The sequence below is a fragment of the Micromys minutus genome (genome assembly GCF_963924665.1).
Source record: "Micromys minutus genome assembly, chromosome: 20".
Taxonomy (NCBI): Eukaryota; Metazoa; Chordata; class Mammalia; order Rodentia; family Muridae; genus Micromys; species Micromys minutus.
Genome location: NC_137955.1, coordinates 38,586,748 through 38,613,539, shown reverse-complemented (window position 1 = coordinate 38,613,539; position 26,792 = coordinate 38,586,748). Strand labels below are relative to the sequence as shown.

General features: G+C 36.1%; 1 protein-coding gene across 1 annotated transcript in view; it reads right to left on the bottom strand.

Annotated features, from left to right (window-relative positions):
• The window catches only part of CDH18 (cadherin 18), a gene marked incomplete at both ends in the record, with an annotated part of 287,053 nt that overhangs the window by 40,461 nt on the left and 219,800 nt on the right, over window positions 1–26,792 (bottom strand). Inside the window, one exon of the mRNA XM_080933534.1 lies at window positions 16,401–16,537. Coding sequence (XP_080789660.1) covers window positions 16,401–16,537 — 137 coding nt within the window. The remainder of the gene's footprint in view (window positions 1–16,400; window positions 16,538–26,792) is intronic.

Here is a 26,792-nt window from a genome sequence, read left to right as displayed (position 1 = left end):
TCACAGACATCCCTGCCTCAGAACTCCGCTCCAAGCCAAGGCTTGACTTTGCCTGATGGGTGAATACATGAAGTAGTGTAAAATTAACACTGCAAATAGAAATGAATAAATATGTAGATATTCTTTTCAATGTGTAAAATGTATTTTAGTTTCTTCTAGAGTATTTCACAATCAATAAGCCACCAGTTATATCAACATATTAGCTCAATATACAAAGTAAAATTTAATATACATCATAATTGTTCATTGGTAGTCAATATGTTAAGCATCATATGAATAACTACAAGCATTTCGTCAAAAGTACCTGCAGTTATGGACACATGCTAGATACCAATTAAGTAAGATTTTAAAGGCAGCAAATATGAATTATCCTGGAAGATATCTCAAAGCAGCAGGACTGACTACAACTACAAGATGCTAACTACATTATGTTAATGTGCATGCATGTAGCATAGAAGTTATTATAGGTTGTTGATCATAAGGCCATAAAACTTAGGCAATAAACAATAGAAAAATGATGCAAGCTGAAGAAGTTTCAGTAAAAATGGGAAACTAGATCAGATCAAACAAAATTTTAAACCCATTGCTCTGAATGTTTTGGAAATTAATAGATGTCTTCTAAATCTAGAAAAACATGATTAATTTTTTAATAAATCAAAATACTCTAAGGAGTTTTATTAAACTCTGAGATGTTACAAACCCTTACACCCCAAAGCTCACATCATAATAAAATGCTTTCCTCTGTGTAAGTCAATCTTTATCATTATCTTCCCTGAATTTTGCATCACTAAGATCTCACTAATGGATGCATGTGAAACAAGATACCTAGAAAGATTTAATTGAGAAGACAGAAACACATAGCCTTGAATGCCTGCTGGGTGCTATAGTCCTCTGGCCTTGAGTCCTCAACTGAATAAAAAGTCATAGCCAAAATTTATACAGCCATTTACTGGACTGCTTTGAATCTGAACCACTCACTAAAGCTGTTGCTGTTTTAACAATCTAACAAGAAATGTGAATAATATTCCTAACAGGTATTTTAAGCTCTTATTTGGAATATAAATTTTGCCCGTCACTCCTCAGCATAGACATTGACATATATATGCATGCACAGACTTCAATGTAAGTGTTTTATTTCTCTTGACGATTGGTGAAAGCAATACCAATTTCACTGCTGATATTCCCTTTGTGTGCCAAAGGAAGAAACTGTGCCAATTAGGATCTCTGTGTGTGCTAAGTAAAATTGATGATATGAACACACTTGTGGAAAACAGATAACATATATCAAAATATCATAGTGACAGTAACAGAATGATTTGTAGAAGCTTTGGGAACTTGAAACCACTCATTCTCCGCTAATAGATTTTTGAATTATTATATGCACCTGCTTAAAAAAATAATTTCAGATGAAAGGCAACTGGGACTACATTCATAACTCCTAAATTTAATTTGTACCACCTGAAGTTGCTAGTTGAGCAGTTGAATTAAATTTAGAACTTGGGGCCTTGGTCTTCAAATATATTTGCATAAGAAGAAAAGAATCAATAAGTAGAGAAGACGTAAAAATGTCTTTTCCCAGGGCAAGAGGAAGTAAAAAGGGAATGAAATAAAATATTGAAAGAGAGAGGGATGTCAGGATGGACAGGTTTAGATAATCTGTGGGCCACAGATTTTATAAAGGAAAAAATAATTAAGAAAGAATATTTCTATATTTAACAAAGTTATTTTAGTCAAAACACTTGTGCCAATAATTGTAATAAGTACTTTTAAGTAAGCTGTTCAGCAAAGTTAAATTAGAGTTGGTTCTAATGTGTAAAATGACAACAACATGGTAGAAGCAATGACACTTGGCAAAATGTAATATGATATTATTTGCTTATAATTAACCCTTAACAAAAATTAGACTAGACAGGAAGAAGTTGCAAATGTTTCTAATATATTGAGAAGAATTTTCTAGATAGCATTACATTTGCATACGTCTAAAGAAAATTAACAATAAAGCTCAACTAAAAATTAAAATAGTAGTAATTATAAAAACAGCATAATTTGGAAGGTATGAATAAACACATAGTGCATATATTTTTTTAAACCCCAGCTATACTGCTGCTTCTGGGCATATCCTCCAAGATGCTTCACCATTCCATAAGGAAACATATTCCACTCTGTTCATAGTATCTTTACTCATAATAGCCAGAAACTCAAAACAACCCAAATGTCCCTTAACCAAAAAATGAATACAGAACTTATTCAAAGCAAGGGCATCATGAATTTTGTGGACGAATGGATGGAACTAGAAAATATTATACTGAATGAGTTAAACCAGACCTGAAAGGACAAGCATAGTATGTACTCACTGATAAGTGGATATTAGCCATACAGAATATCCATGATTGCCAAGGATCAGCCTTGGCTTTTTGAGAGTGATTTTGAGAAAGGGGTATCTGGGAGCAGGGAAAAGAATGACTGGAAGTCAACCAAAGAATCCAAGCTGACAACCTGTGTTCTGCTTGATACAGCTTTTCCAGGCTGCTTCTCTATATGCTCTGCTTTCTCTCAATTAAACTCTCTGGCTATATTCTACTTGCTTGTTATTCTAAGAGATCTAGCTGTCCATGTCCTGGTCGCTTGTTATTTTTGAGAGGACTGAGACAGGCTGACCTCATGACAGGAACGGTAAGGTAAGCAGACCAAATGTCTGTTTCCCAGAACTGTGCAAGTACAGGCAAATCAGCCACTAGAAAACCCCCAAGCCTCTGGCAGCCAATCAGAAACTGATCTAGCCTGCTACCTGGCCTGAGCAAAGACAATGACTCAGCAACAGTGACCAGGCTTCTATAAGAACAGTGTACAGGTTCCTAAACCCCCAAAATGGTTCTGGAATGTCTCTAGAGTTTGGCTGTAGCCAACCAGTTAAGATAAAGTTCACCTCCCTATCCCTGGAAATCACCTAATGAGCTTTAAATTTGGCCTGTGAGTTTCCACAGCCATCAACCTCTTGGTAAGTGGGATAGGATACACCCTGGTAAATGGGATATGACAGCATGCTGAAATTCTGCAGAAGAAATCACTCTTTGTTTTTGTATACTACTTGAGTCTGGGGTGTCATTCTTCAGTGAATCTTAGTCCCTTATATCCTGAGTATCTTCTGTCTCCTTGTCCTGCTTGCTTCTGTCAGTTCTCCAATCAGCTCTCTTCTTATCCTACATTCTGCAGATACCTGTTTCCTGCAGAGAACAGGTCCATGCTTCTACTTTACATATCAATCCACTCACTTACTGTAGATTTCCGTTTAATTATCTTATGAATCAGCATCTGTTGACCCTAGTGCTTTGACTTTGATTATTAGAAGACAGCAAGCATACATACATGTATATGTACATACACACACACACACACACACACACACACACACACACACACACACACACACATATTTCCTTAACATTGCAAAAGAATTCAGAGAACTGTCTGCCTTTGTTAAGCACAGTTGGGTGAGAAACTGCCCTGAAATTACCATTTCCTCCATGCCTAAGACAAATCTTGCTATGCTCTAGGTAGACCCTGAACTCAGAAATTCATCTGTTTTTGTATGCATAAAAAAAAAAAAAAACAACAACATAGCTTGGTGGATCTCCTGGGCTCACCACTCCCTAAATCTCTTTATTTCCTTCAAGTTGGCTCACAGCACAGCTGCTTTTGTTCCTTTAGGTTCATGAAGTTCCTCAGATAATTTACATATCATCCTTATTTTTACATACTTGAGAAATTATATAATTTCAAACTCATGTATTTAGAGCTCTTGCCTATAGCCTTAGGGGCTGTCCTGAAGGTCCTGGTGTTTACCATTTTCCTGAGACAGAGCCATACCCTCAACTCCTGGACTCATGCTGTTTCTAATTATCTCAGAGTCATTAAAAGTAACACGGAGGACTCTTTTCTTCTAAGGAAGAAGTCCTCCAATGCTAATATTAGTCTCAGCAAATATATACATTTTTACACAAACAAGCCTTACACAAACAGCAGCCACTGACACTTATGGAGCTCACACTGAGGCCCTCTCCCAGGGGTAGGAATAATTTCACTCTGTAGCCACCAATATGTGTCAGCCATGACACCTGGTACACCCAATAGACCCACAGAACAAGGATAAGTTACACAAGAAGGAAGGCCCAAGAAAGAATGCTTCAAACTCACTTAAAAGGGGGAATAAAATAGTCATGGGAGGTAGAGAGAGGGAGGGAAGTGTTTGGGAAAAGGGAAGGGAGGGCAATGGGAGGGGGGCAGAATCAGATGTGGGGAAAGAGAAGCCCACAGAGCCATGGGAATGAAATTGACTGCAACTGTTTGGGAAATCCCTTGAAAATCCCTTAGACCTGCCATGGGAGAGGCTCCCAGGAGTCAATGGAAGTGATCTTAGCAGAGATGGCTAACAGTGGGGACATGGACCCTGAAAAGGCCACCTACTGTATGGCTAGGCAGGACTTTGAGGAGGGATGAGAACACCAACCAAAAAAAAAAAAAGCAACAACCAAGATGGAACAGAGACTGAAGAAATGGCCCAATAAGAACTGTTCCAACTTGAGACCTATCACATATGCAAGTACCACTTCCTGGCATCTGACTCAGACAGATCCAGATACCCATAGCCAAACATTGGACTGGGGCGGGAATTCTTATTAAGGAATTGGGGCAAAGATTTAGGGCCTGAAGCAGAAGTGAATCCCTCCCACCAGAAGACTAACCGATTCAACTAACCTGGACTATTGGAGCTTTTCAGAGATTGAACCACCATCCAAATGGCATACACTGTCGGGACAGACCCCAGGCACATACACAGCTGATGTGAAGTTCAGTCTCCATATAGGTCCTCCAACAATGGGAGTGGAGGCTCTACATTAAAGCCTTACTGTGGTATCCATTCCCAACAGGACTGCAACTTCTGACCTCACTGGTAGACTATTTGCCTAATCATGCAGTGACTTGATGCAACAGGCTTTGGGGGATACCCACTGGAAAAGAAGAAGGGGGATGGGGGGAGAGACTCCTGAAGGGATGTCTGGGAGAGGTACAAAATTTGGGAGTTAAATAAATTAAATTAAATACCGGAATTTGAAATTCCCAGATATGGGAACAAAGTCACAGACAGCAGACTCTCTGTGTTGTACTGGCGAGGGATACAGCATCTCACTTACAAGGTGATTTAAATGCAGAGTACATAGGAACCACAAGGTCTGAAGATGGGTATTTGAAATACTATTTCCTAGGTGAGGCATAGCTAGGGCAATCAGGACAGCACAGCAGGAGTAGATGCTGTCACTATGCCAACACAGGGATAGAGCTTGAAGTCAGGCAGAGATGGAGGAGGGCAGGATTCCTTTAAGGCCCAACTATTAGTTCTTGATAGGTTCAGGGAAAGGGGAATGACTGCTTTCAGTTGTGTACACACTGATGCCTTCATCCTGCTTGAGTGAATATTTCCATTCCACTGCTCACGCAGATGGTCCCGGGTAAAATAAGTGCATCCAAAAACCAAACCCCAAATTCTGAATCTGGAACAAAGGATTGATACTACATATGAATAGGGTAAGCTTTTTAAGAGGGATGGACAGGAAATAAATGAGGGTGTGGGGGATGGAAATCAGAATATATTATGTATATATAATAGTCAAAAAAACACAATCAATAAAAAAGGACATAAATAGTATTGACTGGAATTTAGAAATCGCAAAATACAAACTGTATGAATGGGAATGCTTATGTCATGCTGAGGAGAATTTTATGAGTCCTTGATTAGATCATGAATTCCTAAGGTATCTATATATCTGGTCACATTTAATTCTGTAAGTGTCTATGACAGTCTGATTTGAGATTAACATTTAAATTGACAGGCTAAACAAAGCTGATTGTCTTTCATGCTGTACTTGAGCATCATTCATAAAGTCTTGAATACAGCAGAAAGATTGACTCTCAAGGAACAAAGAAATCCCTTCCTGATAGCATTTACCCTGAGGTAGAAGCTTCTGCTTAATCAAGTCAGTGTCTGCCAGCCTGTCTTCACACTCTGACTGTGCATTTCTGAGCTGTAAAGATCTGTAAACATGTCAGTCAGTAATGGCTTATGATAAATCAGACTCTTCAGTGTCCTCAATATCTCTCTCTCTCTCTCTCTCTCTCTCTCTCTCTCTCTCTACCTCTCTCTGTCTCCTCCCCTCCCCTCCCCTCCCCTCTCTATCCTTCCTTTTCTCCCAGTCTCCAGAGATCATGTATAGATTATATTCAAACACCTTTTGGTTCAATTTCTCAACAGTGCAAGTTTTCCACAGATATTTTTTTTAATAAAATAGTAACACACCAAGTACTGTGATAGATTATGTGATACAACTTTAGTTCTGAACTTAAAGGGAATTTTTTTGTATATATCTTACTTTAGTGCCCTCTTTACAAATATAAAAAAATATTATCTCACAATTCACAAAATTATAATCAACCTCAGTAAGATAAACTACCTGACAAATGCTTGCTCTTAAAAGTCATTGGATTATCTAATGCACAAAAGTAAGCAAAGAAGTACTGTAAGTTCAAATATGCATATTTTATTACGTTTCAGCATTCTGTCTCCATGATGGTAATATATGTTTTCAATTTTTCACTGAAGTATTCACTAGGATAGCACAGCCAGTAAAGTATAGGATAGAAGAGCCAGATATCCAATAATATGGGAGGTATGGTGGTCCTTGTGCTAACAGATAAACATGAAGGAAATTAGAGATGTTAAACCCACAGGAGTGTCATTTCCAGGAGAGTGTTCTACAGTTTGTTTTCTAACCATAATGGTGGAAGTTGGCATGGCATATGCCAGTGTGTCCTTTGTGCTATATGTGTTTCCGAGATCAGACTGATTCTCTAACCCCCCAAACCTGACCATGAGCTTGTTTTTCTTAGTCACTCTATAGAATTTATCTTTATGAATTACGTCTCATGTACTTTAAAGAGCAGACAGTCATTAAGTTTTGTTGTTTCAACAGGATTGAATCAATTAACACCATAAAAAAGTTTGTTTGGTTTTTAACCAAATTGTGTATTTAATGTATGAACATAGCTTCCTCTGCTGAATTCTTCACTGTCATGCTATAACGCTGTGTGTTCAGTGGTTAGAAAGCATTGCTTGTTCAGTGGTGAGAAAGCACAACTTTCTTATTCCCTTGGCAGCCTCTGCCTACATAGCCTTGGCCATCCTTGGACTCCATCCTCTCATTTGGGTTCCATTCGATTACATGTGTGCTATTCATGTACCCATGACTAAGGATTTTTGCATCTCTTACATCATCTCTTCTGTCCCAAGAGGGCTTTTCTCTTATTCACATAATTCTCACAGCAGAAAAAAATAAAGTGCTTTAAATATTAACCAGTAAAAACAATTCTACAGGATAATCTACTCTAGAAAATATTATGTTAAGGAGAATTTTTTAAAGATTCTGGAAAAATAGCAACTGAATTCCTAAAGAGAACATGTTTTGCCCAGGTGGCTAATGCTGAAGTTAAGGCTCATAATTATGGGAGATCCTCTGCCAATACTCTGGGACGGTTTGGCTTGCCATTAGGTAACAGTCTGTGCTTCTCAGAAAGCCATCTCCCAACATGGTTATAAAATCTTAACTAGTGCTTATTCTTTCTGTACACCTGTTTATGGTTAGGATTAAATTATATTTTAGTAATGCTCATTGAATGGGTCTCTTAGGCTTTTTTATTACCAACTATAAAAGGCAGAAAATTGCAATTTACTATAATGTTTTACTTAGCAGATATGTATCAACTCTTTTCCCACAAGAAGAAATAGCAAACAAACAAAAAAATTCAAATAAATAATTAAAATTTTACCTTTACAAAAGCAGGACTTTCCTATAGTACTGTCTACAAATGATAAATCTTTTTACATGCATGTGTCTGTCCATTTATAAGATGGTTTCCCCATAATGCAAATATTATTGGGAATTAAATGATTATTCAGAAGTAAATAATGATTCCTACATAAATCTTACAGAAAAAAGAAGAAATCTTTATAGATTTATAGATTTAACCTATTAATTTCAGTTTATCACCTGATGTATATTATTCAATACTTATTTAAATGATTTACCAAAAGAATGCAAAATTACACACATTTAGCCTAAATATTAACAAAATCCAAATTATCCAGAATAAGATGAAATGGACCCATTCATGTGTTCTCCATAATAGCAATTTAAAGAATATAGTGAACATCTGATTTCCAATATAATGTTGAAAATATAATGTCAACAAACACAAGAAGCATTATATATAATTCTCAGAAGCATTATAAAAGTTCTGAAGTACTCAGTGGAATAGCATCTACTGGAAATGACAGGATCAAGCATTTATGAACTCACATTAGTGATGGCTAAAACAAGTTCAAGCCGTGTAATATTTCAGCATGGATGCAGAGGAGGTCATGATGCACCCGTGTCCATGACTAAAAGACTAAAGAGAGTTGATGACTTAGTTTAGGTAGGTTGGCCATGAAATAGTGAATGTAGGTTGTTCCTGCTCTAATGAATGGGCTTCATATTTGTGAGTATGTTGGCAACACACAATTTATTTCACAGCTTATAAGAAAGAAAGATTACATGAAGGAAACAAAAGAGAAGGTTGTGGATATGGGAGCGATTAGAGGAAGAAATAAAGAGGTGTAATCTAAATAAATTATATGCTTGTATAGCATTCTCAAAGAGTTTATCAAAATTATGATTTTAAAAAGAATATAAATTGTATGGACAGAAAAAGGTTGTCATGGATTTGAATGGAATTACAGCAAAGATATAGGACAAGACACAAAGATATTGTTTCACAGCCTCAGCAGAAGGTAAACAAGGGTGTCAATTGCAGATTGCAGAATTTGGCATCTCATATGCAGGAATGCAAAACTGGTTCAGCTTTATAAGAAAATTGTTAGTGAAGTTGTTAGGCATTGAGTTACCATGTAAAACAACACTTCTCCACTAAAGACTATACTGAAGGTAATGCAACAGAAATACTCTTACCCTGCTATTTTCATGCAAATGGAAATGGAAGTAAAACAACACTGAAATCTAGGAGTAAGGGGAGTTAAATTAAATGTGCCAGAAATACAATGTGGGAAGATTTATTTGGGCATGAGAAGCTAAGGAGACTTGATGACTAAGTCTACAAGATAAACCAACCATTGTCTACAATTATTCTGGAGGAATTAACTAGTAAGAATCCAATCTAGAACAACAGGTATGTCTCTGTGTCTTTTCTTACTTTGCAGGAAAATGAGGATGTTTCAGCATCATTGTGATAAAGGAAGAACTGAATTACATACTTTAAAAAGACACACTCTTGGTAACCTCTACTGTAAAAAACCAGCCAGAGTCCCCCCTGTAAGTACTATCAACATTCAGCTGCCCTGACTCTGACTTTGCCATGACTCCACACCTTTCCCCTATCCCTCTTCTTCATGGCATGGCAAGTTGTTTTAAAATATCCGGGACACATTATAGTAATTTGCTCCGAACCTTATCAATCTTCTGTCTACTTCAACGACAAAAAATTTCTAATCAAACTATTAATTAGTTCCTGTTACAGGATTACCAGCCACTGTCCATAGAGGAGTCTGATGTGAACATTTGCCAGGTGGATCCCGATGGTGAAAGCCAGCTGCACCCCCTTACAACGCCCCAAGACAGCAGGAAGTAGCCAATGAGACTCGATGCCCCTATTCTCCTTTCACCATCAGCCTCCCCCTCCCGTTTTTTCTCCTTTTATAATGAGAAAAGGGGAGGAATGGCAGCATTAGAACTGCTCCTGAAAAATCTTTCTTCCAAACCAAATGTACTTAATCTCTACCTATAATGTATACATATGTTTGTTCCAGCATCTTGTCAAGTCCAGGTGCTTATTACATCTAGAACAGCTCCAGAGAAGCAACCTACAGATACTTCAGCCTTCTCTCACAGACACAGATGCTTCAACTGGACCTGTTACTTCTGACCTATCCTCAGATGGTTCCACAGACCCTGGAGAACAAGGAAACAGCCAACTCTTAAGACTGGACAAACATCCCTTCCCCCACTTTTCTGGACTCTCTAAAAACATTGCCCCAAACAAGCATGAAGCAGTTAAGAGATCACAACGACCCAATTCCTGGTCCACCATCGCCTCTAATTTTTCTTTTTTAATTAAACAAAAATGGGGGAATGTTGGGATTCTGTAAACCCCACCCCTCAGTTGCTTAGCAACAACCAGGTATGCCCCACCCCTCAATTACCCAGCAGTGGCCAGGTATGCTCCAACCCAGTGACCTGACACTATAAAAGGGCTGCTTGACCCCTCCTCTCTCTCTTGGCCTCTCCTGCCCTTGTGCTCTTGCAGCCTTGCTCTCCCATTTCCCTTCCCACCTCTCTCCCACATGCTCATGGCCGGCCTCTACTCCTCTACTTCTCTCTCTCTGCCTCTACCACCTTCTTAACTCTCCCATGACCTGAATAAACTCTATTCCGTACTTACAAAAAAAAAAAAAAAAAAAAAAAACACACACTCATCAAAATTAGTAAGAACAAAAGCACACGTGAGAGCACATGCTGGCAAGGATGTAGAACAAGAGGAACATGCCTCTGATGCTGATGGGAGTAAAAAACTTGTACAACCACTTTGGAAATTAATTTGGTGGTTTCTCAGAAAACTAGAAATAGTTCTACCTCAATAATAAGCTACATCAATCCTGGGCATATACGCAAAAGATGCTCCATTACATACAAGGACACTTTTAAAACTATGTTTACCACAGCTTTATTCAAAATAGCCAGAAGCTGAAAACAAACCTAGATGACCCTCAATTGAAGAATAGATAAAGGAAATGTGGTTCATTTATACAATGGAACACTACTCTGCCATTAGAAACAAGGACATCATGAATTTCAGACAAAGAGATGTAACTTGAGAACATTATCTTAAGTGAAGTAGCCAAGAGCAAGAAAGACATACATGGTATGTCCTTTAAACTAAATATTAGTCATAAAGTGCAGGACAACTATGTTACACTTCACAGATCCAAAGAAACTGGGTATTAAGAAGGTCCTAAGGCAGGATGCTTGAATCTTACTCAGAAGCAGAAACTAGACAACGAAGGTAGATGGAGTAAGGAAATCTTGGTATTAGAAGGGGTGAGAAGTGGTAACAGGGATGGGGATCAGGCATAAGGCAAAGGAGGGTGGGTGAGAGCTGGAATTGAAATTGAAAATCGGTAAAGATCTTTTCCCAATATGTTGGTTGCCATTTTGTCCTATTGACAGTGTACTTTGCCTTATAGAAGCTTTGTATTTTATGAGGTCCCATTTGATGATTTTAGATCTTAGAGTATTAGCCATTGGTATTCTGTTTGGGAAAATTTCCACTTTGCCTATGTGTTCTAAGCTCTTCCCCACTTTTTCTTTTATTAGTTTCAATGTACCTGGTTTTATGTGGAGTTCTTTGATCCACTTGGACTTGAGCTTTATACAAGGAGATAACATTTGATAGGGGCAAGATATCTAGTATATACAAAGAACTCAAGAAGTTAGATTCCAGAGAATTAAACATCCTATTAAAATGGGATACAGAGCAAAACAAGGACTTCTCAGCTGAGGTATAACAAATGTCCAAGAAGGACATAAAGAAATGTTCAACATCTTTAGACATCAAGAAAATACAAATCAAAACAACCCTGAGATTCTACCTCATACCAGTCAGAATAGCTATGATAACTTTGACAATTCACTTGTTACATTTGTTTTACATGTAATTTATGCTTGTTGTAACTAGTAAGATTTCAATACATACTATCAGACCTTTAAAAAATTAAGTACCACCAAAATATATTCATATACTTTTATGCCAAAATGCCTTTAAAATCTGTACATGTATCTATTTTAAAAAAAAAAAATAAACATCTAAGAAAAAAAAAGAGAATTAACCCATAAAAAAAATTAGGTGTAATCACTATCCCTGACCTCAAGCTATATTACAAGGCAATTGTGCTGAAAACTGCATGGTACTGGTACAGAAATAGGCAAGTGGATCAATGGAATAGAATAGAAGATCCAGAAATGAGCCCTCATGTATATGGTCACCTGATTTTTGACAAAGGAGCAGTAAACATTCAATGGAAAAAGGACAGCCTATTCAACAAATGGTGCTGGTCCAACTGGAACTCAGCATGCAAAAGAATGAAAATAGACCCGTTCTTATCTTCTTGTACAAAGCTCAAGTGTAAGTGGATCAAAGACCTCCATATTAAACCAGATACACTGAAACTATTAGATGAGAAAGTAGAGAAAACCTTAGAACACATAGGTACAGGAGAAAATTTCCTGAACAAAACACCAATGGCTCAAGCTCTAAGGTCAAAGATTAACAAATGGGACTTAATGAGATTGCAAAGTTTCTGTAAGGCTAAAGACATGGTCAAGAAAACAAAACGGCAACCAACAGAATGGGAAAAGATCTTTACCAACCCCACATCAGATCGAGGCCTAATATCCAAGGTGTACAAGGAACTCAAAAAGCTAGACACCAGAGAATCAAATAACCCTATTAAAAAATGGGGTACAGAGCTAAACAAAACGTTTTCAGTTTAGGAACACCGAATGGCCGAGAAACACCTGAGGAAGTGCTCGAAATCCTTAGCCATCAGGGAAATGCAAATCAAAACAACCCTGAGATTCCACCTCACACCAGTCAGATTGGCCAAGATCCAAAACTCAGATGATAACAGATGTTGGCGAGGCTGTGGAGAAAGAGGAACACTTCTCCACTGTTGGTGGGGTTGCAAGCTAATACAACCACTCTGGAAATCTGTCTGGCGATACCTCAGAAAATTGGATATAGTACTACCTGAAGACCCAGCTATTCCACTTCTGGGCATATACCCCAGAGACACTTTTACACAGAACAAAGATATATGCACCACAATGTTCATAGCGGCTCTATTTATAATAGCCAGAAGCTGGAAGGAACCCAGATGTCCTTCAGAAGATGAATGGATACAAAAATTGTGGTACATATACACAATGGAATACTACTCAGCCACCAGAAACAATGACTTAACCAAATTCTTAAGAAAATGGCTGCATCTAGAGAATATCATCCTGAGTGTGATAACCCAGTCACAAAAGAACAGACATAATATGCAGTCACTCATAGTGGGATGCTAACCCCAGAGGCTTGCACTCCCCCAGAAACAACTCACAGACTGTATGAAGTCCAAGAAATAAAGAAAACAATAAAATATACATATATTTACAAAACAAGATGAATTTGACTATTTCCATGTTGCGTTTTGTTTTGCATGTACTCTACGCTTATTGTAACTATTAGGTTTTCAATGCATACTGTCAAGCCCTTGAAAAAAATCAAGTACTAACTAAAAAAATATATTCACATGGTTTTATGTAAAAATTATTTCAATGTCTGAAAAAACAGTACTGACAAAAATGTATAATTTTAAGCAAAAAAAATGTTTAAAATTTGTACATTTATCTTTGTTTTGTAAAATAAAGTTGTTTAAAAAAATTTAGGTGACAGCAGATGCTAGCAAGGCTGTGGAGAAATAGGAACATTCATTCATTTTTGGTGGAATTGCAGGCTGGTACAAGCACTGTGGAAATCACTCTGAAGGTTCCTTTGAAAATTGGATATAGTACTACCTGAGGATTCAGCTATAGCACATCTGAGTATATACTCAAAAGATGCTCCAACATATCACAAGGATATATGCTTCACTATATTTATAGCAACCTTATTTATAATATCGGCATTCAGATGTCTTTCAACAGAAGAGTAGATACAAAAAATTCAGTACATTTGCACAATGGAATACTACTTAGCTATTAAAAACTGAGACTACATGTAATTCTTAGGCAAATGGATGGAACTTGAAGCTATCATCCTGAGTTAGGTAACCCAGTCACATAAGAACACACATGGTATGCACTCACTGATAAGCAGATACTAACCCCAAAGCTCAGAATACCCAGGAAACAATTCACAGACCATATGAAGCTTAAGAGAAAAAAAACCAAAATCTGGATATTTCATTTTTCTTCAAAGGGAGAACAAAATCCTAATGGAAAAAAATGCAGCTCAAAGAATGGAGCAGGGAGTGAAGAAAAGGTCATAGAGAGACTGTCTCACCTGGAAAACCATTTCATATGTAGCTACCAAATCTAGTCACCATTGCTGATGCCAAGAAGTTCTTGCTGACAAGAGCCTGATATAGATGTCTTCTCAGAGGCCTTGCCAGAGCCATATTGATACAGATGAGAATGTTTGCAACTAACCTCAGACTGAGCACAGAGACCCCAATTCAGGAGCCAAAGAAAGTACCCAAGGTGTTGAAAGGGTTTGCAACCCAATGGGAAGATCAATAAACCCACCCCCACATGCTTCCAGGGACTAAAACACTAACCAACATGTACACATGGAGAGACCCATGGCTTCAGCAGCATATGTAGCAGTTGATGGCATTATCTGGCATTAGTAAGAGAAGAAGTCTTTGATCCTGTGCAGTCTTATTTTCCCAGTGTAGGGGAATTTCAGGGCAATAAGTTAGGAATGGGTGGTTGGGCATAGAAACATCTTCATGGAATGTTTCTCCTGTGACTTGCTAGAACCCTGGGTCAGGGGAGGATATGGAGAGCTAATGAGGCAGACCCTAGTTGCAATTCCTACTAGAAAGAGATACAGATACTAGAATGGCCACCTCTTGTAGCCAGGGAGGACTTTCAGAGGAGAGATGAGGACATCTATCCACCTAGAAGACCTTCAACCCAACATTGGTTTGGCCTACAAAATGTTCAGGGGTAAAGATGGAGCAGAGACAGGAAATAGCCAACTAGTGACTGGAGACCCTTCCCATAAGAGAAAGATAACCCTTGACAATATTAGTGATACTCTGCTATGTTTTGATTAGGGACCTAATACGTGTTTCTCCTGAGAGGCTTTATCCCCAAGGAATCGAGTTATATTCAGAGACCCACAGACTAACATCAGGTGAAGTTTGAGGAATTTGGCTGAAGAGTGAAGAGTAGAAGTGAGCAAGGCAGAGGAGTCAGGTTTACTATACGAAGATACTCAGAGTCAAGTGAACTGGGACCATGGGGGTTCACAGTTACTGGACTACTAACAAGAGAGCACGTAGGAGCTGGACATGAACCCCTTAACACATGTATAGAATATGTGCAGTGTGGTCTTCACGTGGGTCTCTAAGAAGTTGAGTAAGGGTTGTACAGGTCTCTGTTTCCTCCATTGGATACCCTTCCCCCTACCTGGACTACATGGTTGGGCCTCAGTGGCAAAGGATGTTCCAGTCTATAGATGAGAATACATGTTCCAGGGTGGGGTGGTAGCCAAGGGGCACCCTCCTCCAAGTTGAAGGACAGTAGGGATTTTTAAAGTTGTGACTGGGAAGACAGGAGGGAGGAGGATATAAATAGGATGTAAAGTGAATAGATTAATTCATTCATTCATTAAAATGACAGACATCTACCATACCCGTCATGCTTAAATGCATATTTAAAATGTTTTTAATTCCTGTATTATCCTCAGGAAAGAGCATAATTTTGGTTGATATAGCAATATTTTCACTATCAAATAATCCTTTTACTAGATTTATGTTTTTCTCAGAAGTGTGTTGAAATATTTCACAAAAGGTTATGCTATTTTTACCTACAATTTTAAACTGAGGCTAAATAGTAACTTTCTTTATTTGCCAACACATTAGGACACCATTATCAATAAAATAATATTTTTTTAATTTTGTTGACAGTCATATTTTGATTTTTAATGCAAACATAATAATTTTGTTTTTTTAATTAAACATATGTATTTTTGTAGTATCCTCAATGCCCAGTTTTTTAGCTTTGTGTCATAAGATCTGCTTAAAGAGGGGTTAGATATACTGCTGATAATTTCTAAGTAATTCTTTCACCAAAACTCTATAAGAGCTAATTCAAGCAAAGATATAGTGATGTCCCAGGGCTGAACTGTCAGATAATAAGTACCCTTGTTGAAAAGACTCCATGGCATAAGTGAAGTAAAGTACATGAAACAGAAAAGTAGAGAAATTAAGAGGGAAATCAAGCGCTCTTGACTTAAAGATGAGGACTAATTATTCCATAAAGCCAATTTTCTAACTCCATGCTGGGATGAAAGTGAATGAAAATATCTCATACTTACTCATTATAACTAGATATCTGAATGACTTGAACTATACATTCTGTGAGATTTTTGAGGAAAAAAAAAGGGAGTACCTTGCAGGACACAAGTCTCTGCATAGAATTTTATACACAGTAGCATTCAGTCCTTGGATACATAAAGCAGTTTACCGTTTTCTGAAGCTGTAACTGTGATATTATACCATGGTGTTTCTTCTCTATCCAGTACTTTTGATGTCTTAATGGTTCCGGTATTTGCATCAATATTAAAAAATCTTTCCTCTTCAGTACTATGGTTGATGAAATACCTAAAATTAAAAAAAAAGAAAGTACTCTTTTTAAGTGATAATAACTAAGAACAATATAACATAATAAAGAGTTATTGAATCAAGTAAATTAAAATCTAACTATACTTCAGTGTCTATATTTGACATAAAAGTTTCCAACAACTAAATTTTATAGAACCTATAAAAATTCTTTAATAGTTAAAAAACATATTTAAAATACTGCAGGAAACAGTACCAAAACTGAATGTGTAGGTTGTGTGACAGAGAGAAGGTTCAGGAGCTAAGAGAAAATCCTGCTCTTTCAGTTAAGCCAAGAACACTTTCAAACTCCCATATCATGTGGCTGTCAACTAGATCAAACCAGTCTACATTGCAGCACATGGGAACCATGTTTTAGTTTAAGACACATATCCAATAGTGTATAGACAGCATAAATTCAACTTTTCTTGTTTTATATATATCGTGAAGGGAAATGGATGAATTGTGAATCTTGGAGGAGTTAAAATGTGACAATGATCAGAGCATGCTAAATGCATATAGGAAATAAAAATATGTATTAAAAAGAGTTTTCATCTCATACAGACAGTGAGAAGTATTTTAAATGAATAAAGAGATGTTTGAACATATCAAGCAGTCTTACATTAAATATGAGCAACATCCATTCAGTACAGGCCATTACCTAACCTAATTCTAGGATTACAGAAACAGAAAAACTATAAATGTTACTCAGTTACATCAGTACATTAGTACACCAATGTTTTCTTGTTACCTGTGCATGTGTTATGCTGCTCAAGTGACAACCCTGCTTACTACAATGGATGAAAGAGTGAGGGACTGACATGGAATAACTATGACAGTCAAGCAGATGTAGAGAATGAAAGAAATGACAGAACATGGTACAAATTCAGGGCTGGAGAGATGGCTCAGCAGTTAAGAGCACTGACTACTCTTCTAGAGGTCCTGAGATCAATTCCCAGCAATCAAATGGTGGCTCACAACCAACTGTATTGGTATCCAATGTCCTTTTCTGGTGTGGCTGAAGACTGCTACAGTGTGGTCATATACATGAAATCAATAAATCTTTAAACAAACAGCAAAACAACATCAAAAGAATCATGATGGGGATTCAAAGCATGTTTTCTAAGCAGGAAGTGTGAACTAGAAGAAAATCACCATGACTTCAACTCATTGGAACTGTAGAACCTGCTTTAACAGGAAATTGAGAGAGAAAAGAAAATAAGAGGACAAAGCCAATATAAATAGCCTTTGAGGAATAACAAAAGAAAATGTTTTTTATGGGAACAGGGGTAGAAAAATCCCAATGGGTATGAAACTAAATGGGAGAGTGAACAAGAACCAAAAATAGAGTGCCCCAAGCAAATTTGTACATTTACAAAGAAATGAAGATAAAGTCAATAATCATATAGAAATGTATTTATCCTCCTTAGCCATTAATGAGATACAATATAAAAGTACCATGAGACTTCACCCCTTACAGGAGAATGGCAGTCACCACCAAGATAAATAAATCCTGTTTAGTTTTCTGGGAAACAAGGAGTTTCTTTGAACAATGATACTTTGAATCTAAAATAGCTTAGTCACTGTGAACAGTTACTATGAAGATTTTGGAAGAATCTAACACTAAATGTCACTTCTGGGTTTACATTAGGAGATTTGTTGCTCAATATACCAGAGAATTACTTGCACAAAGCATTTTCACAGAACTAATTCATATTAGAGAATTAGTTCAGATATTTGTCAGTAATGAGAAGATAGGTAAAATGTGGCATACGCACAAATAGAATTTCATCCAACTATACTGAATAAAATTATGTTGCTTTCATGAAAGTGGCTATAATTAGATATTGCCCACAGTTGGGTATAATCTACTTTAAAGCACACAGTTATATGCATGTGCATGTGGTAAATGCGGACTGATGAAGTACATCATGTAGAAGCAAGACTGTTGAGAAACAGTATGGAGCTTTTGGGAGAGAGAGAGAGTGAGTGAGAGAGAGAGAGGGGGGGGGGAGGGAGAGGAAGAGAGGGAGGGGAAAGAGAGGGGAAGGCAGAGGAGGAGAAGGAGAGGTAGAAAAGGGAGAAGAAAATATAGGAGATGCATGTGGTGAAAGATTATAAAATTTCTGAATGGGAACGCACTTATGAAACCTGTCAGTATGTACAATGAATACATGCCAATAGTCATAAATATAAGCAGCTTATAGTGCATTGTGACTCTGCCACTCAATCACATATTACACGTGAAATAACCATGGAAATACACATAATGTAAACTCTGTGACTGTCATGTGACCGCATTAGGAAATGGCTAGGAAATTATGAGAATACAGCTCTTGTTGTGCATATCAGGATGTCTCATGACAAGTTAGACAAGGAGGCTAATTAATCTAATCTAATTTGTGGAATGATGTTTTGATGGACTCATAATATGATCGCAACAATGGGATGGGGAGAAAAGTGGTAGATGGGATAAGTTAGTGGACTTAGGTCACAGGTAGGAGTGTTAGGCTTATGTGCCCTGACTTTTTCTTGATGCCATGACATTGTTTGATGCTCACAAGGAGATTCCTCTAACATAGGCTTCCACCATATGGTACTTCAAAATGAGTTGATGACACTGGGCAAAATTGCAAATGACTGAATCATTTTTAAAAATATGAAACAGAATGCACAATTTTTTTCCATATTCCTTTCCTGTATTGTAGATACTTGGCTACCAATGAAAGCAAATCTCTTGAAAGCTGTTTGAAATACTTAACCATTAGTAAAGTGAGGTGTTCATAATGTTCTTGACTTAGACTATAGGAAGTATAGTATATAAACTTGCTGCTAATTGCTAATTACCCAGTAGTCCATAAAAAACAGTCTAATTGGACAAGTTGCCAATGTAATGTAATCACAAAGCTGACTAATTTATAACTAGGAGTGTTTCTATTTGTCCCTTACCTAGCAAGAAATCTTCTGGAAGACTTTCTTTTCTCACACAGAGTTATGAGTTACGATTATGTATTTTTATAACTTCCTATTATATTTTAAACACTGTGAAAAATAAAAAAACTTCAATTTATCAAAAAAGATACACATTTATTATTCAAATTAGATTTCAATTACCAACAGACAGACAGCACTATAAGAAACAGTCTATAGGAACAATGACTGCCTTTAATCAAATACTTTTTTCAACAAATGTTACTTTATACAAATCCTTGAGTTCTTCCCTTGTCATGGAATTTTCCTGGGATGTTCTAGGCATGCAGTAAAGGTCATTAGATTTCATGTTCAAGAGTATTGGAAATGTTGTTTTTCATTTCAGTGACGAATCTCATTCCTCATAGGTGCCTTCTGTACTCTCTCTTTCAACCAAAACTTATTTTAAGCATGTGTCAAAAATATATTTCAATCCTGATTTGCTCCAAAGTGTTTGTTAGAATACTGTTTGTTTCTCTTGGTTATTATGTTTTGTATACTCGTAGTACAGCATGTATGTTGTAAAAAAAATTCGCTGAGAATTGTTTGTGGTAGCTGCTTTGTAAGGTAAATTGAATAATTTATTCAATGATTATGAATAGAAGTTGAATAAAATTTAGTAATCTTTAATTGTCTCACAACTTGAGAGACAACTGAAATCCTGCCTTTCTATGTAGCTTAATAAATGGTCACCTTTATGATCTATGGATCTGATTTGAAATTTGAAATGTTTCTTCAAAAAGGTTAGGATATAAAATGCCTTAACCACACAAATACCTAGTAAATAATCATTCTAAGTAAATGTTCCAAAAATCAACATTTGTAATATGGTACACCTCGTATTAAACTTTAGTGTTTATGAAATATCATGCAAACAAAGCATAGAATATACATTATATACTAGAGGTTTGAATTAGCTTGAGGGGTTGTCTGCATTGTTATCCAATCAAGGAGTGGATGGCCATAGTGTTTACTCACTTTAATTGACTGATCAAGGACCCAGCATCCAGTACATTTATCTAAAGATGATGTTCACCAATGAAACAGCAGAGCTGCTAATCTAGTTAACTTTGGGCCTCTTAAATCTCAAGTGTCACATTCATGTGTGTGTGTGTGTGTGTGTGTGTGTGTGTGTGTTTGTGTGTGTGTGTGTGTGTGTCTGTGTCTGTGTGATGTTATAAAATAAAACCTTAACTGTGTGTTTTATTAGCAGTATGTCATTGATATTAATAAAACACAAGTTAAAGGCCAATGGCCTCTAATTTTAAACAAGGAACTACTTTCGCTGTATGTATTCATTTCTTACTAAATGATTCTGGTGGATCACCACCATTATATTTAAAGATTCTGGTACTATTTTGATTAGGGTATACTTAAAATTGAACTAAAATAATAACACAAATTTAACTATATTGTCAGTAAAGTAAATTTTACATCCATTTTTCAGTTGAAAAGTAAAACATTAGGAATTAGGTAATATGTATTTATTTGTTGGTACCTTATCTTTGCTATAAAAACTACAAGTCAAATATTTAATTTATTTACTCAGCTTATTTCTTTCCTGTTAGTTTTTTTAATGTTGCCAATGTGGCTTTGCCATTATTTTGAAACTCACTTTCCTATGAGTTTTTAACATCCACAGTTATTGGAGCATTCAACATTTAACAGGATTGTTATGAGAAAGTGTAAGAAAGCCAGCATTCCCTAAAAGATGCAATATACATGGTTGCTGCATAGACCAACCCAGGCTGCAGTAAAACTCAGCACAAGATATGTAACATTTACTCTTTCAGCTACTATTGAGAAAATAAGATGTCATTCTTTCTAAACCTATTTTCAGCCTTACTAAGAGTTCAAAACATAATGATGATTACATATTGCATGTTAGCAGACAAATTGTTTCATCGGGGCCATGTAAAACAAATATTCCAGAGTTTTATTGATACTTTCTGCTCACTTAAAATAAGTCAAGGGAAAAAGTTTATTTCTTTTTTTTTGTAATTTTTCTTACTGCTTTATTTTAAAAAAGTGGAATAAATTTACAGATTTTTAAAGGTATTTTTGGCATAACAATATATGAAAAATTTTGTCAGTATTTATTTTTTTAGAGGTTTGATAGCATAAACCAAAAAGATTATTTCTTAATGTATGTGTAAAAAAAATTCAGATTATTAATCACAGGGAAAAAGTAACATTATAGTCATTTGACAATGCATACAAATTCAGTCAATAATGAGATTACCTATAATATTCCATTTTATTTACTAATATTACATTCATGTTATTACTTTTTCTATATGGAAGGACTTAAATATATGACCAATTTTATTCTTCAGATAGCATGACTAAATGGCAGAACACTGTCTTCACCATACAGTCTCTGTGTATATGTCCATGCATACAAAAAACAGACTCCAGTTACAGTCTTGGCCCATTGGCTTCCTGGTCACTTTAAATATCCCTGCTTTCCCAGCAAGTGAAACTCAAGTTTCAAACAGATATTTTGTTTTCGTTTCATAGTTAAAATGCATATGAGACCTTCATTGCCTGGTGTCTGAAAACTACTCTCACTTTACATTGTGAATCTAATTTTTTGCAGTACTTTGTCAAATGTGTTAAAAATCTGCCTTTTAAAATTTAAATTCTGAATATTAGCATAGTTTTTTTTTTCCATAGATGTCCAAAAGTTTGGGAAATAATAATGAACAAAAGAGCATTTGGTCAACCAACTAGTAGCAACAGGTTGATATTTTTAAGATCCTATCTTTGAAACAGCATTTTCTATGCCCCAGGAACTCAAGTTCCTCAATTTTTTCTCTAATAAGCCAGGAAATAAATGTAGGTTGTTTAAACCAATGACCTTTTGGTGCTGTTAAGATGACAGCTTCTAGTTTTATGTTATATTATAATAAAAAGTAATGAATATATTTCTGAAAATTGCATTGAGTTCAGCATACAAATAAAAACAGGAAACAAAGCAAACAGCCTTGATATGGTTTGTTATAAGAGATATGAATAATCTAATGGCTGAAAAAAAATGTGTGAAAGGAATAAAATCAAGCAGGTTTTCACAAGTTCCTGTAAAGTTGCAAATCATTTTTATGATCAGTTCTAAAAATGAGGAACTAATTGTATTTCTTGGCACATGGCAAGGTACATCCCCTCATAGTGCTTTCCCTTAATTACTACAAACATTGTTCCCTAGGAAAGAAAGACTTAAGGGGCTTGTTTTTAATATTGCTATTGTTTTCTTTCTTTTTTCTATTGTTTGCACCTTGAGTCCTATGAGAATGACACATTTTTATTAAAATCGACTACAAATGTTATGCAAATTATCCACCCTAACAAGAGCTTTAAAGTTTCTAATTATTTCAAGGCAACTGAAGTAACTTCCTTTTACTTTTTGAATCAAAACAAAGCATGAAATAATGGTTACACTAATAAATCTATTAGCATTTGAAGACACTGTATCAATCATTTCTCCAGAGCAACATCTAATGCTGTGAATGTTCTGTTCACTTTCCAATAACATGATGCACTAATGGCAATTAGAAATATCATAGGACAATAAATTATTCAAAGAAATAGTTTAGATTCTTCTGATTGATGGGTGAAGGTGGGAACATTCATATGACCATGCAACACTTGACCTACAAGAACTGACACTATATTACAAAAAGTCTTAAATTTCTTTTTCATGACTGCACTTTTAATAACACTTCACGTCATACCACTGTATCAGTTCCTCAGCCTTAGCCTTATGTGTACTTGGTGCCAGGGAATTCTTTATGATCTGAACCTGTTATTCACTCCAGTTGGATACCCTGAGCTCTTTTCTGCGTCTCTTTCATCCAGTGTCCCCAGTGTCTAGACACATCTATCTCTCAAAATGCATTGGTATGAATAGAAGCTTTGAGATGTCTAAGGTTGTAAGAATGGAACTCTCCCACTGGCAGAGATGAGCACTCAGAAGTAGTACCAGCTAGCTCCTTTTTGAACATATGGGAAGAGAGGGTATGTGTTTCTAGTATAAGAGCATGGGAGGCCACCCCACAACCCAGACACTCTAGATCCTCATATGGAACTAAGCAGAAGAAAAAGTACACTGTTTATAAGTGAATTGACCTATGATCAGTCAAATGGCAACCATTTCTTTGTTGTAACAGTTATTTATAATCATCTTGTAACCCTAGCTTTCTTTAAAAAGGTTTTAGCACCACCTATGACTACTTTGTTATGATTAGCTGCTGTTATACCTGTCTTATTATGACCACCTTGCAACCATGTCTTTGTTTCAGAAGGTCATTTGGACTACCATGTTATATTTACATTCTTCTCCTGTATAACCCTATCTATTGTGCCTGCCAACTCCCCTATTTGAAAGCTCACTATACCCAAACTATAAAAGCTTTGAAAGCTCTGAACACCCAGGAAACAACCCACAGACTATGTGAAGATCAAGAAAATAGAAAAAAAAGAATATATTTTAATTAAAACAGAACTGTATCACATCCCCCTTTCCTTCCTACAGCCCCTCCCAGTTTCTCTCCTATCTACTCAAATTAATAATCTCTTTTTCTATATTATTGTTACATATATACATATGTATATGTATATGTATATGTACCCACACATACTTAATTGCAACCTTATAAAATGTATTTGTATACTTTTATCCAAAAATGCTTAAAAATCTGTACATTTATCTTTGTTTTTAAAAATAAAGTTAAAAAAAAAAAAAGCTTTGCCTTCCTCACATCCAAGGCTGACCATCCAAACCCTGTCTTAAGGGAGGCAGCCTGTGCACATGAAGAAAGGATGCTTGCTTTAATTTAATTGGCCATGATATTTATTTTTCTGCTAGTCCTTCTCCTGTTTTGGGGATTAATAGTCCAAGAAGAGCAAGTTGTTAAACCTACAAATTATTGCACACACTTATTTTTTCTTCATATACAAGAGTTCTTTAAAATTAAGCTGAAATTTTGATAAGCATATAAATCAAAAATTTTATTTAAAAATATGAATAGACAGTAGAAAATGTAGTATAATGAGGTGAAGGTTGTTGATGAAAGGGTATGGCATCTCTGTTCGCATTTCTTTTAGGCTATGCCCCACAGTTACCTGGAAACAGTCAGATATGTCTGACTCATAAAATTGATGGCTTGCCCCCTCTCCACTCTCTTGCTCTCTTACTCTCTTACTTTCTTACCCTCTTTTCTCTCTGTCTCTTCTCTACCTACACTCCTCCATTTCCCCATGTGTTCATTTCCAGACTTTACTCCTATATACTCTCTCTCTCTCTCTCTCTCTCTCTCTCTCTCTCTCTCTCTCTCTCTCTCTCTCTCTCTTTCCCTCTCTCTTTCTTTCACACACACACACACACACATACATACACACACACACACACACACATACATACACACACACACACACACACAATTTCTCTGTTTCTACTCCCTATGTTCCCTTCCCCATTCCCTAAATAAACTCTCTTCTATAATGTAGTGTTTTTTATAGTATATAGTATGGTACAGCATGATATAGCATAGTAAAGTATAATATAGTCTAGTCTAGTCTCATTTGGCTGGTACCTCAATGGGAAGCAATGCCTCAGCAAACATATGCCTGGCTTCCTTTTCCTTTTATAGCTCACAACAGCAGAGGATAGCATTGTCTGGTATCAATGAGAGGAGAGGTTTTTGGTCTAATGAAGGTTTGCTTTCCCAGTGTAGGGGGATGCCAATGTGCTGAGGTAGGAGAGGGGGCAAGGGGAGCAGGAGGGGGGATGGGAGTGAGGAGAAAGGGATAACATTTGAAGTGTAAGTGCAGAGAGTATCCACTACAGACGAAAAAAAAAAAAAAAAAAAAAAAAAAAAAAAAAAAAAAACCAACACAACTATCTCTTTCTTTACCATTGTGTTCCCTGATAAATTGACTTTGATTTAATAAATTACCTCCCACCCACGCTATGGAATGAAACTCTAAACTCTGTGGGACACATGAAAATAAATCTTGAAAGTAGGTGTGGATTTTTTAGAAGAAAATTTTAGGTTTCAAAAGGAGAAGCATGAGAGAAGAGTTAAGATGTTAAAAAAACACCTAAAATTCTGCATACCATGGTAAGAAAATGTCAAACAATCAAAGTGTTTGTTTCCATGAATGAAATCTAACCTACAAGAAGTGAACGTAAGCATTTGAACCTTCCTAAATTCTTAGGTTTTCAGGTGTACAAATATAGACAAAGGTGTCTAAATGCATGTGTTTTGTTCAACAAAACAAAATAAATAATTTAATGCAAGAAAATGTTAGTTATGCTTTACATGTGATACTAAAATATTAATCTATAAAAGGCATTTTATACTTGGCTTTGTGTTAAATTTTTCATTAAAATTTTATTGACATCTGTGATATAGCTCCTTATTTAAATACTATAAATTTGAGGATCATAAAGTAGAACAAATACCATTCATCTGTTATTAAAAAACATTGGTCTTTAGCCTTTCAAGTATAGACTCTGAGTTATTGCTCTGTATTTCCTTGAAAATGTTATCATTTATTCAGTGGCAGCTCAATCAGAGAATTACGTTTTGTAGTAGTATTATACTGCGACCTCACAACAATTGTGAAATATTTGGGGGGGGGGGTCGGAAGAAATAATGGATAGTTATTTATTTATTTTATAATTATTTTTTTATTTTGTAAAATACTATTATTGCTCACAAAATTTGTTACATAATAATATATGATGAATACTTTTTTTTTTCTAAGAAGTACTGAAGTTTCCACATTTTGCCCTTCTGTATCTTTTACAGAAAAGGATAAATGATGATCTAAGTCACATAGTATGGACTGTAAATGTACCATCTCTAGGGGGATAAACATTATTCTCCAGAGTTTACTATTTGAATTCTCTCCAGACTATTTATCACCAATTAATCAGAGGTTCTCTAATGTTATAAATATGTTTTCTCTCAATCATCTTGTATATTCATTAAACAAAAGGAAAATTAATGTGTTTTTCACAACAGGTATGTGGGAGTAGAGATTCTTTCTGTGTGTCTGCCTATCTATCTACTTGTCTATCTGTCTATCTATCTATCCATCTATTTATCTATCTATCTATCTATCTATCTATCTATCTATCTATCTATCTATCTATATACCTCTCTATCTATCTCAGGTGTATCTGTGTTTGTCTCTCCATATGTGAAGTCTGTGTTGTCCACATTTGTGTGCAAGAATGATCACAAGTATAGATGTCAGTGTGTGAGTACACATGTAGGTGTGT